General features: G+C 44.2%; 1 protein-coding gene across 4 annotated transcripts in view; it reads right to left on the bottom strand.

Moving 5' to 3' along the window:
* The window catches only part of SEMA5A (semaphorin 5A), a 466,391-nt gene that overhangs the window by 28,164 nt on the left and 423,768 nt on the right, over positions 1-14,459 (bottom strand). For all 4 annotated transcript variants that reach the window (XM_082725185.1, XM_082725188.1, XM_082725186.1 and 1 more), the window contains one exon: positions 1,315-1,540. In XM_082725185.1, coding sequence (XP_082581311.1) covers positions 1,315-1,540 — 226 coding nt within the window. The remainder of the gene's footprint in view (positions 1-1,314; positions 1,541-14,459) is intronic.

The following is a 14,459-nucleotide window of genomic DNA, read 5'->3' as shown; positions in this document are numbered from 1 at the left end:
GTTTGCTTTAAAGGAATTATAGATATACTCACACAAAACTTTTCCCTAAGCAGAATTTTTTTTTTTCCCCAAAAGTGATGAACATACGTGTGTATAGTTGCAGAACTACAGTGATCAGAATGGTCTGAGGTCCGGAGATGGTCACTGTCAGGACCTACAACCAGAAGTGGCTCTTGATAGCAATGGCCAGGCCTGCAAGCACGCAGGCTGGCAGACCCAGCTGCCCCTGCTGTCCAGCAGCTCCCCGGAGGAGGCAGGCATCGGTGACACGAGTGCAACTGCTCCACACAAGAGCTCCCCTCTGGCAAGGCAGGACACTGATCACACCCCATGAATTTACCCTACCCATGGCAGCCCGACATGGTAGCTCGCCACCTCTGTGGTTCAATAAGGCCACCCACTCTGGGTCCAAGGAGCTGTCTCTAAAAGCGACACTGACGGTGACTGTACTTCCTATGCTCACGTTGGGAGAATAAGATGGAATCATAAACGCAAAGGTGCCGAGAAATGTTCCCGGTCGTCTAGTGCACGATGGCACTGTCACTGTTCTCAACACATCGTGCTCCGAGAACCATCTGTGAACACCTATCTTCTTTTTTAGAATTGGACAGCTCTTGTTAAAGTAAGTGAGAGAGACAGAAGAGATGAAGAAGAAAGCAGAAGCGAAGATTTTGGGCGACGAGGAGGCTCACCCCCTTTCCTGCAGTACAGAAGCTGAGCTCCAGGGGGAGCAAGTGAGTTATGAGGCGAGATGCCCACTAAGCCGCAGGACCGGGTAAAGGGTGCATCTCCTAGTCTACCTTAGAGTTGTCCCTACCTTATTCACATGATACTACAGATATGAAAAGGACAGAGAAATTTCAAAGACTATGAGAGGATTCTCACATGGTGAACTTTTTAGCAGAAAGAGCCTTCTACAGACAGACGCACTTTGTGTTGGTCCAGCTCGGGGAGAATCCAAGCAAAAGCTTATTTGCAGCTTACGTTTTGGGGGCCAGAAGATTTACGGAAGACCACTGAGCCTTCCTCAAGATATTTCCTGATCTTAAACAAATCTCCCACCAACTATCCTGGATGGCTAACGGATACAGTGTTACTGTGAGGGCTGAATTCATAGGACCACCTTGGTACAGAAGACTTTCTCATCAACTGGCTATCAAGCCGGTTCTGCACGAGTGGGGGTCATTGTCAGAAAGATGGCGACGCCAGAAACAGGCAAAGGAGAACATCCCCTCCCCTCGCTGTCCTCGGACCTTAGAGATGGGATCAAGCACCCCTCTGCGGGAAGGGGGTGGGTTCTGGGGGGCCGCTCACCGTCCGTGGAGCAGCCGCTGGTTCCGTCGCTGGAACAGTACCGCATCTCGATTCTCTGCCTTCCCACTTCCAGCAGGTTTGGGTCAGGCAGGCGGGCTTTGCAGGTATAGCGGAACCGTTGCTCGTAGTGGCCCCCGTTGTCCGAGATGTTGACGGGCGTCCAGGGCGTCCAGGGCGTGGTCTTCTTCAGCTCCGGGCAAGGGTTGGTGTTGCAAGGCTGGTACTCCTGGGCGAGAAGATGGCATGTGCTTATGGTACAAGCATCAGTGGAGACCCGTGCTTGCTCCCTTTCCTGGAAGACGGGGCTCTCTGAACCTCACGTCCTGACACCCATCTGTTATTCTATCGAGTGAAAAACACAGTGTTGTCCAGCTGGGGCTTTAAGAGCCTGTTCAGCGTTCAGGTCAACTGCAGGAGGAATCTGCAGTTTCTCCTGCGTCATCAAGGAGAATGAAACAATACATGTACCCAGATGCGAAGAAGAATGGTGAGCCCATAAAGATCCCCTTCCTCTGCCTTGGTGAGTAGCCCAAACTGCTGAGTGCTCCATGTGAAGCTTAAGTGTTTTTTTTTAAAAAGGCTAAAAGTTACGGAACCAAACATTTTATTTTGGACAGCATAATACTCAGTTTAAATTCAATGAGTATTTTAAGCTCTGGGATGACGGCCTGCAAGTGTTAAGAGTAGAAGAGTCTCCAAATAACACAGAGAGTACAGAGTAACTTCTAGTGTGTAACTTTTCACATTCCCTGGTTAGTCCCTGGGAAGCATTTCTCAGTTTCTCGTCCTTTCCCTCGCCACCAGATTCCTCCCTCTCACGCACAGGTGGGAGCGTCCCGGTTACTGAGTAGCGTACGTTTGAAGGTCTGGCAAATGGGGCATGGTGTGCGGTGTGGGGGGGTGGAACTGATTAAGATTCTTAAAGATTTATTTGCCAAGAATTCTAAACACGGCATCTCCATAAAAAAGCACACGTATGAAGGGTACAAGGTTTGGCCTTGGACACAGCACGCACTGTTCGTTCTTCCGTTGGACAATAAAGGTGTCGTTAGAGGGAAACCCACGACATCTGACGCACCCATTATGACCATACTTAAAAAACGATTTTTATTGATGTTAAACATAAATACCAAGTAAGTGTTAAATAGCCCTCTAAGCTTTTTTATGAAAAAGAGAAACATTCTTTCTTTCTCCGTATCTTGTAGTTAAATATTTGCATATTTAGCCCCTAGTGCTAACACCCAGAATTTTCCAGGACCAGGCATGACCCATTACCTGTGCCCGTGGAAGGAGAGGGTTTGGCCCCTGACTCCCCCCCCATCCCTGTGTCTGCGACATTGATGAGGACTTCTGATCTCTGTCATCTTAATGCAGTCACACTTGTCCCTTGGGTTACATCAAAATCTGGTGTTTGCACTCATAACTAGGGGCACAACATCCACAGCTGAGGGATGTGATAAACCGATGGGCTCGCTAATCTTACCCAGGTCCCTCGCACACCAGGGTTCCTGGGGGTGGTCGTTCAGATTCCGTGAATCCATCACCAATTCATCTCCCCTCCCATCGGGGATTTAGGCACAGTAAAAACTGTCCTTGTGGGTTTATGCTTGGAAGGAATACGCCTTTAATATGACAGTCATGGGTTTCCAGTAGAAGAGAGAGTGGCCACGTGTCCACAACGCCAGCCCTACCTGGAAGCCTATTAAAATATGTATTTTGTCAGTAATCTAGTTACTATAGCAATTTTTCTCTACCAGTAGTCCAATTAAAAATAAATTCCTAAGTAACAAAGCCTAGGAGAGTTCCTCCTGTTGGTGACATCACAAGCTTTCAGCAGGAATTATGGAAAGTGGTCACAACTGCTTCCCTGATTTCATATCTTCTCACCATTCCTTCCCCAACCACACCAGTGTGCCTTCTCTCTACCCCAACAAATATCAGGAAGATTGATGACTCCATTTCCCTTTGTTTACAGCATCTTTTATTATAATATTATTCGGATGCTGCCTCCCAAATGAAAAATAAAATAGCCCCAATGAATGCCATAAACCCAATCGTGTGAAAAACCAGGCAGAACACACATGAGCCCTCTCATCTTTTCTTGAAATGGAGGCCACACGATAGGAATGAAATAAGCTCTTCCAGGCTTATACCGTGATGGCGCCGCCATCCCCAGACTGAAAACGCCAGATGCCACCATCATCACCTCAGCTTGGTGGGACAGGTGGCCAGGGCTCCTGGCTGAAACTGACCTGGAACATATGTGGTTTACGGACCCCTGCTTAAAAATGGCGGGTCTTTGAGCATTGACAAGTCCGTCAGTGAGATCCCCCATCTTAAGAAACAAACATAGAAGATGCTCCCAGTAACTTTCCACTTCCGTACACGAGACATGTCACCTTTTCTATGGAGGTGAAATTTCATTTTTTAAATACATGAATAGCAAATATATTTTAAAGCTGGCTCAGGGGGCTGAGTTGATCTCTGTGGGCTGGTGACATGTCCCGTGTGGCAGAGATGGGCACAACTCAAGGATAAAGATCAATTCGGGCTTATTAGCCCTGGCCTCTGGTACGTTTGTTCTTCTGTTTATTGTCTTTTCATCATTATGAAGCCTACCTTGAGATTCAGAACTTTCCTTTCATCTGCTTCTTAAGGTTTATTGTGATGCAATCATTTTTTTTTATTTTTTTAAAGGTTTTTATTTATTTATTTGACAGAGAGAGATCACAAGTAGGCAGAGAGGCAGGCAGAGAGAGAGGAGGAAGCAGGCTCCCTTCTGAGCAGAGAGTCAGATATGGGACTTGATCCCAGGACCCTGAGATCATGACCTGAGCCGAAGGCAGCGGCTTAACCCACTGAGCCACCCAGGCGCCCAATGCAATCATTTAAAATAGCAAATTACAGGGGTACCTGGGTAGGCTCAGTGGGTTAAGCATCTGCCTCAGGCTTGGGTCATGATCCCTAGATCCTGGGATTGAGCCTCGCCTCAGGTTCCCTGCTCAGCTGGGAGTCTGCTTCTCCCTCTTCCACTACCCCCTGCTTCTGTCCCTCTCTTGCTGTGTCTGTGTCAAATAAATAAATAAAATCTAAAATAAATAAATAGAATATCAAATAACGAAATGCTGAGAAATGGTATGACCAATCAGTTTTCTATCAGTGACCCAAATTATGAAGTGATTTGATTCAACGGTAAGTCATTCTATGGCTCAGCCGAATCTGGAGGCAACAATATCCTGATGACCCACCGGAGTAACTACCCAACTTTGGATCATTATATTTAATGCCAAAGATAGAAATTATTTTCAAAGAAATTTCAGGGAGCTAAGAACTATTACTTGTCACATAGGATTCCTAATACTCAGGTGGAAAATACTAGGTGACAGTGGTTACTAATACCAGTTCCACTTCTGGGTATATAGCTGAGGAATCTGGAATCAGCATCTTAGAGTGATATCTACACTCCCGTGTTCATTGCAGCATTACTCACAGCAGCCAAGGGATGGCAGCAACGTGGGTGTCCAACCACAGACGAAAGGATAAGCAAGACGCGGTATGTGTGTAAACATAACATATAATATACATACAACGGATAATAATAATATACAATATATACTATAATATACACCATTCAACCGTAAAAAGGAAGAAAATCTTCCCATAGATCCAGGCTTTTATGCTCAGGTTACATTATTTGGGTCTTATGAGGACCTCTAGGCTAACTGCCAGTGATCAAAGTTATTTTCCTCTGGATACTTTTTCATTCTAGAACATTCTCTGGCTTTCCTGAAGAACAAAGGAGGAGCACAGTTACTAGGTTGTCAGTCATCCTGTATTTAAGTCCAATTTTCCTACAGACACACATGGGCAGTGCCGTGATACTCCACACAACCTGCGAAGGAACACAGCACCGAAGCTTGGAGGTCGTCCCCACTTCTTCCCAGGAAAAATGTTTCCTGTGTTCATCACAGGGTGGTTATAACGGTCAAATGAAATTATTAATAGACAAACACTCTGTAAACCATGAGCAGCTCTAGCAAGGTAAGTCATTGCTATTACTCTATGAGGAGGCCAACGTCCAACGGGATATTCTGTCCCATTTCACTTTTCGTGACTCCAAGTCACTGAGAAAGTCCTGAAGCAAAGAACTGATCCCCAAACCCAAGTACTATTTTCAATTTATTTCAGCAGATTGGTCCAACATTACCAGTTAGAATGAAAATCTCTTATTTGGTCCCTGAAAAATCCCTGCAATAAGTGGAAAGAGTAAATGATATTTTCTGTACAAAGTAAAGAAAGAGGGGCGCCTGGGTGGCTCAGTGGGTTAAGCCTCTGCCTTTGGCTCAGGTCATGATCCCAGGGTCCTGGGATCAAGTCCCACATCAGACTCTGCTCAGCAGGGAGCCTGCTTCCCCATCTCTCTGCCTGCTTCTCTGCCTACTTGTGATCTCTGTCTGTGTTAAATAAATAAATAAATAAATAATATTAAAAAGAAAAAAAAAGAAAGAAAGAAAGAGCAGGTGGGAAAGTCCAGAGGGGCTCTCACCACCGCTTAGCTTAGGCCCTTGGAAAATATCTGTTGAAACACCCACTTCCATTCCACCCACCGTCAGCTCGTGCTCCGGCGACATCATCAATGTGAAGGGCGGTCGGGCCAGCAAACTCTCATCTAAGAAGAGTCCGGTATGCTCGGGGAGAAGGCCGCTCTACCCAGCCGCTGGAGATCGGCGCCTCGGGGGGGAGAAGCCAGAGAGAGCAAGCTGGACCCCAGAACATGGAACGCAGGGGCAGGAACACCGGTGTCCTGGGGCGGCCATTGCCAAAACGGAGACGGTTCATGAAAGTCAGCAAATGCGCCCCAAATGCTGGTTGGATGTGGAGGAAGCAAGGATATTCTGAAGCCTCGTGGGTAAGGAAAGAGAGCATAAAAGCCTTGTTTGGAGTCAAAACTCACGTGTGAGAATGACCTTAAAAAAAAAAAAAAATTTACCAGGGGGCACTTGTGTGGCTCAGTCCGTTAAACATCGGCCTTCAGCTCAGCCCATGACCCCAGGGTCTTGGGATCCAGGACCCCATCGAGCCCCTCAGAGGCTTCCTGATCGGCAGGGAGCCTGCTTCTCTCTCTCCCTCTGCCTGACGCTCTCTCTGCTTGTCTCTCTCTCACTCTGTCAAATAAATAAATAAAATCTTTAAATTATATTTAAAAAAAAAAATCTACCATTTGCAACAATTTGGATGGACCTTGAGGACATTAGGCCAAGTGAAACAAATCTAGCCAAGAAAGACAAATTCTGCTGCTATCACTTCTACATTGAATCTGAAAAGGAGACTCAGAGAAACATAAAAAGAGTGTGGTTGTTACCAGGGGTTGGGGTGGGGGCAGGAACAGTGGTGAGGTAATGACCAAAGCGTACAAATGTCCAGTCAAGAGGGTAGCAAGTTCGGGGATCTAATGGATGACGTAGTGATTACAGCTAATAATATTGTAGCATGCAACTGAAGATGTCTAAGAAAGAAGATCTGAGATGTTTTCACCTCAAAACAGAAATGGTAACTATGTGGTGGGACGGAGCTGGTAGTTAATACTCTAGCGGTGATCATTTTGCAATATATAAATGGATCCGATCAATGTGAGATACATTTTATACTCACAGAAAGCTATGTATCGATTTTTTTCTGGGAAAAAATGAAGCTGGAAAATATAAGATATAAGTTATAGAAAAATTTAAATTTTTAATAAATTAAAATGTATAAAAATAAACAGAGGGAACCATCGATGCGAGCAGAAAATATAAACAGAAGGTCCAGAACAACAAAACACCCTGAAGTTTATTAAAGCAATTTTGCACAATTCTCCAGATACATTCCCCATGTATTCTCTGTCCCATTCAACAGTAAGAGAACCATCCATTTCAAGTTTAACCCAGGGGCGCCTGGGTGGCTCAGTGCATTGAGTAGTCTGTCTTTTGCATTCAGCTCGGGTCATGATCTCAGGGTCGTGAGACTGAACCCTGCATCGGGTTCTGTGCTGAGCGTGGAGTCTGTTTGAGACTCTCTCTTCCTCTGCCCTGAAGCTGGGAGGTACCTGTAGTCATAGACTCTGGGGTCCAGTCCCTCTTCCCATCTGTATTGGCCTTTTCCTAATTCAGGCCACTGTCACCTCAGGCCTGGTTCACAGAATCAAAGCATGAATTTCACTGAAATTTGTCTATCTGTAAGCCTGCTTTCACCCACAGACTGCAAGTTTGTCAAGGGCAAGAATTTTGTCACATGTAATTTACATTATCAATCTTTAGTATTTTTTGTGTGTGTGACTGTATAAATCATATTGATCAATTCACAAATAAGTGCATTCTGAGGGAATGTGCATAAACTTGGGGAACAAATTCAGGTAGTAAAGATGTGCTGTGTTTTGCGGTTTATTTTTCCTTTGAAAAATACTGAAATATGTATATTTCACAGGTTGAAAATAAAAGAGATGGTGACAATTCAAGCAAACTTTTGATAGCATGTGCTCAGCACAAACTAAGAAAATGACCTTTACAGTCGTGTCATCAATAGCTGAATACAGGAACGCGGTGTCCTCTCACAGGGGATACTCGTGGGGTTTGCATGCATTTATCAGGTTCTCTTTCAGCATCAAAAGTTGTCCTGCTGAGACAGAAAGCCGTTCCGCACAAGACAAACAAGGAAGAAATGATGTTGTGTTTGCAACGGGCCAAAGCGCTCCAGCAAGAGCACAGAAGCAGGCCTGTGGCCCCTGACACCTGAGACAAACAGCAAAAATTGACAGGAAGTCCTGGAAACGAGCTTCATGGTACCCAGTAAGGAAGAGACGTGAAAGAGACGTGGTGGGTTCAGATCGCTAAGGTCACAGAAAGACTTCTGCTTCCGACCAAGATGGAGAAACAGAAACAGCGTTAGTCTTCTCCTCCAAAACAGCTTTAAAAACTGTATGGAACAACAGTTCTTAAAACATCGGACACTGGGCAATGATCGCCAAGGGAGGGGAAACATGAGGCGAGCCCCACAAGTGACCGAGCCTACAGCCTTGATGAGGGTTCCGGGCCCTGGCGGGGAAGGAGAACCAGGCTTACAGACTAGCGACTGGGGGGACAGAGCTGAGAAGGGGAGGAAGCCAAAGGAGTCGAAGTTCTCAGAAGGAGTGAGATGCACAGAGGGAACACCAGTGCTGCGCAGACATCCGGCCTCAACTATTCTGTTGGGAACAAATCAGTGAAATGCAGGAAAACCACAAGAGTAGGGAAAGACCCACCTGCAAAGATCAAAGGGAACAGTGCACATCGCTCACACAGGGCCAGGCCCAGTGTTTGCTCGTAAGAGCAAGAGGGAACGACCTCACAACTCACCGGCATCTGTTAAGGACCAAGAAGGGTCTTGCTTCTGCCGTGGGAAAAATCACCCCAAACTCTGTTCCAGTCTCAACTAACAATGCCTAAAGCAAAAGCCGGAATGTTCATTCTGGTTTCACACAACTTGATCATGTTCTGAAGGAACGCTCTCACTTAATTTCAGGAACACAAAAGTGTGTCCAAGATTCCCCAAGGGAAAAAAATCACAATGCCCTGCCTGTAATTTAGAATGACCAGATATGCAAAGAAGCTGATAAAAATCATGAGGTCTTACGAGGCCAAAAATCAATTCAACTGACATTGGCCCAGAAATGACACAGATGACAGAATCTGTAGTCAAGAACATTAAAGTGGTTATGGTAACTGCATTCCATGTGTCCGAGTAGCTAGAAGACGGAACGCGGAAGTAGAGGCAGGGAGGGCATAAGGAAGAAGTAAAATCTACTGCACACAACACTTCCAGAGAAGCAAAAGGAGAGACCGCATCTAGGTCATTCTATGAGGCCCACTCTAATCCGGAATCAGAGCCGGACAAAGACATTACAAGAAAAGAAAACTGCATGTGAATATGTCCCATGGAGAGAGACACAAAAATTCTTGACAATATTTCGATAAGTCAAACTCCAAACTGTAGAAAAAGTTTAATAACTGTAGGAAAGGATTAAGTGGGGATTCTGTTGGGGATGTTGGTTTGCATTAACCTTTGAAATTTGATCAGTGCAATTCACCATTTATTAACAGTCTAGAAAGTAAACCTATATGATAAGTTCAATAGATGAAAAATGTCATTTGGTAAGATTCAAAATTAATTCCTTATAGAAACTTTTCATCAACTATGAAAATAAAAAAGTTCCCCAGATCTGCTGGACATGCATTAAAAATATATAAGCAACATCTTACTTAATGGCTAAAGCCTGCATGCTTTCATCCTAAGATCAGAAACAAGGCAAGCATATGTGCCCCTTCTACTTATAGTCAACACTCTACTGACAGTTCTATCTCACACAGCTAGGAAAGAAACAGAATTAAAAGTCATTTATAATGACAAGTAATAACTCATTATCTTTTTATTCACAAACATTGTGATTGTATATGTAGAAAATACTATAGGATCTATCAGAAAGATGCTAGAAATAATGATAATTTATCAAGGCTTCAGAATTCAAGATCAATAGAAAACGTTAATTTCATTTCTACATGCCAGCAAAGAGCAATCAGATATTAAAAGAATGGCATTTATAGTAGCATCAAAAATATGAAACACTTAGCAATACATCTCACAAAATGTACTTGACTTTATACTAAAAGAACACCAAATCCCTTCAATGATCTACAGAATCAATGCAATCTGAATCACAATTCTAGAAGCCTTTTTTGGGAGTAAACATTGACAAGCTGGTTCTAAAATTCATGCAGAAATTTTAAAAAAAAATCTAGAATATCCAAAACATTTTGGAAAGAAAGAACAGAGCTGGAGGATGTCCACAACCTGACTTCAAGACTCATTTCTAGAACTACAATAGCGTTCTTTGCTGTCACCATCAAGATAGAAAGACTGAGCAACAGATTTCTGGACTGGAAAGTCCAGACATCGACCTGAACATATATGGTTTATTCAGTTTTGATGAGGGAGCAAAGGCAATTCAGCAGAGAAAGTATAGAGACTTTTCTGCAAATGAAGCCGTAGCCATTGGATAACCATCTGTGCAAAGAAGACCTTTGAATGATAACTTAACTTACTCCCTGCTTCATAGCAGACTCAAATGGATCATAGACCATAAAACCATAAAACCTCTAGAGGAAAGCCTAGAAGAATCTCTCTGCGACCTTCAGTCTAGCAAAGATTTCCTAGCTACAATGCCAAAAACATTACTCAGATAAGAGAAACAAAGACAATTGGAATTATTCAAAATGGGGAACTTCTGTTCTTTGAGAGGCACCCTGCAGGGAGAGAGGCAAGCCACACCCAGAGAAAGAATATTTGCAAATCAGATAAAAGACTCATGTCCTTTATATGTTTAAAAAATTAAAATTCAACAATAAAAAAACTTAATACATAAATTGTCCAGGACAGCAATAGACATGTCACAAGAAAAGACAGACAGCAAAAAAGGCGTATAGAAAAATTTTCAACACCATTTGTTAGAAAAAAGAAAACAAAAACCATAGGGAAAATACCACACACCTAACAGAATGGCTCAATTAAACATAAAACCCAAACCTGACACCACCAAATGTTGATGACCTTGCGGGGACTAGGAACCCCTCTCCTACTCTTCTGGTAGATGTGGAGCAAGGCACAATCCCTTTGAAACTATTTGACACTTTCTTAATAAATGAAACACACAATTACCACATGACCTTGCCATCTCCTTCCTAGATATTTACCCAAAAAACAGAGAAAGTGAATGTCCACCCAAATACTGGTACACAGAAATTCTTAAAAGTTTTACTGCCAAAAATAGAACCACCCATATGTCTATCTATCAGCAGGTGATTGGCTAAACGAGTCATCTTATGTCCACAGAAGGGAATCCCAGTCAGCAGTAAAAAGAAATGAACTGTTGATGTATATAGCACAGAAGAATCTGAAAATAATGCCTGGTGAAAGAAGCCGGCTGAATGAATGACTCCATTCACACAAAATGATGGAAATGGAAACTAAGGTAGAGCCAGAAAGATCAGTAGTTGCCTGGGCTTGGGGAGGTGGAGGAGGGAGCGGTTACAAAAGGTACAAGGAAACTCCAGGGTTGATAGACATGTTCACTATCTTGATGGTGACATGGCTTCACGGATATACACACTTGTCAAAATGTGTCAAATTTTATATTTAGATGTGCAGTTTATTGTATGCGGATCATACCTCACTAAAACTATTAAAAGTGATATGTCCGCAGGAAAACCAGTCTTTCTCAGAAGCGGTGGTTACCTTGCTCATTAGAAGCGCTCTTCAATCAACTGTGTGTACGCCTACTTGCACACATTAAAACAACATTTCTGTTTTTCATAGCATTCACGTTGGAGTACTGGCAACTGAGCGGACGTGACCACCGAGTATGTGTGGACGAATGCGAGTATGTGTGGACGAATGCGAGTATGTGTGGACGAATGCGAGTATGTGTGGACGAATGCGAGTATGTGTGGACGAATGCGAGTATGTGTGGACGAATGCGAGTATGTGTGGACGAATGCGAGTATGTGTGGACGAATGCGAGTATGTGTGGACGAATGCGAGTATGTGTGGACGAATGCGAGTATGTGTGGACGAATGCTTCATAAATGCAAAATGGGCCCCATGGAGCCCAACTGCACTTGCCACCATACCCACCTACAAAATGCTACTTTCTGTCCACAGCCAGTGTAGCAAGTGCCTCTCATAGCACCCATATGCACATGCGTATCAACCGCAAACTTTTATAGTCTTATTTCTCTTCTCACGAGTTTCTTTGGCTGTGGTGCATTTTCAACGTGCAGGAGTCAAAATCATCTTCCATGGCATTTGCGTAAGTTGTGGAGTCACTGGATGGCACGGTGAATGAGCCCGGCCCCCAGGCCAGCTTTTACTCTCTAACCAAGGTCACATGGTAAGCATATTGTACTGACAGCAAATCTGTAGCCACCTGGGAGGTGTGCTCGTCCCTAGGGGCTGCTACCAGGAAACATCACAGGTGGGGACAACAGGGATGTGCTCCCTTCAGCGCTGGAGCCTGAGTCCAACAGCAGGGGGTCATTAGCACTGTTGGGAGAGAGCCTCCTTCTGGGTTACCGACTTCTCTTGCATTCTTGCATGACAGAAGGGGTGAGCGACATCTCTGGGACCTCTTGTAGAAGGACACTAATCCCATCCATGAGGGAGCCATCTTCGTGACCTAATCACCTCCCAAAGGCCTCCCCGTCTAACACTATCCCCTTAGGCATTAGGTTCTCAACACATGAATGCTGGGAGGGGGCACCAACCTTGAGCCTACAGAACGTAGGCCAACAAATGCCAAATCAGGGATCATACAAGGTGATCACAAGACACGGCACACATTCTGGACTCCGCAGTCTGGTTTTGTGTTAGTCCGGCGGCCCCCAATAATAGTGTATACACCTGAATCCGTTTCAGAGAAGGTAAAAAGATCTGATACCCCAGTGCTACCTGACAGTCTACACTAGCTACTGTTCAGAGAGGCTGATGATTTAGGGGTTTTTATGAATATTCCTCATTTCTTCGATTACTATTCCCAGTTATCAAAAGTTCAGTGAAATAAAAATGGAATGTTTTAAAATGTGAAAGCAGCACTGGGACATGAAGTGTATTTTAAAGTAGGAGATTGCACTGTTCCAGGCAGAACCTGCTTGCATTTCAGTGAGTTTCCTCGGATTTAGCTACAGCTCTCTTAGAAACCCTCAGCGTCCTAGTGGTTCGCCTGGGGTCTCCCCAGCCTGCGAGTTTCTCTGGGGTAGAGTCTGGGTGGGGTTGATGCAACTTTCTTCCGCACTGGGTGACTGGCATTATCTCTGGCTCTGAGGAGGAGGAGGGCTGGGCTGAACAAGTTGGGCTTTCAAGTGCGTGCATTCACTTATTTTTTTTTAAATTTTAATATTTTATTTAACTGGCTCTATCTAAAATTGTATCATTTCAATGTGTTATCAATTTACAAATTATTTTTTCTTTTTTTATTTTCAGCATAACAGTATTCCTTGTTTTTGCACCACACCCAGTGCTCCATGCAATCCGTGCCCTCTCTAATACCCACCACCTGGTTCCTCCAACCTCCCCCCCCCCCACCGCCAACAAGCCTTCATCCTGCTTGTTTTTGTTTGGTTGGTTTTGTTTCAAGTCCAGAAAAGCAAGCAAATATTCCTGCGCTGTCTTACTAAAAAAGATATGTGTTTGTGCATGTACTAGATAGTGTGTGTGTGTGTGTGTGTGTGTGTGTGTGTGTGTAAATGGAGCTGGCTTTTCTCCTTACACATTATTTTAGGCATTTTTTTTTGTGACACTGTAGAAAGCCCAAGAGAATAAGAAAATCAGCGGTGTCGTTGGGAATCGTTATTACAGAGGCTGTGATTTGTGGGCAGGCTATAAACTTACAACTCAAATGAGAAGATCCATTTACTTATTTTATTCTCTCACTGTAATGCCTTTAAATTCGTCGTCTCTGAGAGCGAACATCAAGAATTCAGACAGCTTTTTTTGGCAAATACAGTGCAATGAGAGCAAAAACTACTTTTAGCTAGAAGTGAAAACCTATCATCGGGGAAGAGGTTTCCTTCCCAAATCAAGAACTGAAACAGGTGACTCGGAGCAAAGGCGTCCATCCTTCCCCTGCATTCATCCATTGCTGTTGTAACGCCTGCTCTATCTGCTTATTCAAGTGGCAAAATTTGTAAAGCTACCTCCCGAAGACCCAGAGTACTCAGCTCTCTGTGCATTTCATCCGGCATATGGGATTGTGTGTTCAGATCCCAAGAGTAGCGTCGTCCGACTTGGGGCCTTGGGAATGCCTGGTCTATTTTCCATGAGGCATCTGCACTACGTCAATCACGGCACAGCTATGATCTGAAGAGCACTGTGACAGGAGGGACCCAACATTCCCATCACCTGATGTCATGCCCTATGTAATCCCCTCCTCGTGAGTGTGGACAGGCTTCCTGAAGCTGATGGGATAGCGGCTCTCCTGATGAGGTCTCTCTCATCTTTTTTTTTTTTTTTTAAGATTTTATTTATTTGACAGACAGAGATCACAAGTTGGCAGAGAGGCAGGCAGAGAGAGAGGGAAGCAG

This window comes from Mustela nivalis, assembly GCF_964662115.1.
Source record: "Mustela nivalis genome assembly, chromosome: 3".
NCBI lineage: Eukaryota > Metazoa > Chordata > Mammalia > Carnivora > Mustelidae > Mustela > Mustela nivalis.
Note: the sequence above shows the minus strand (reverse complement) of the source record. Positions and strands in the feature narration are given on the sequence as shown.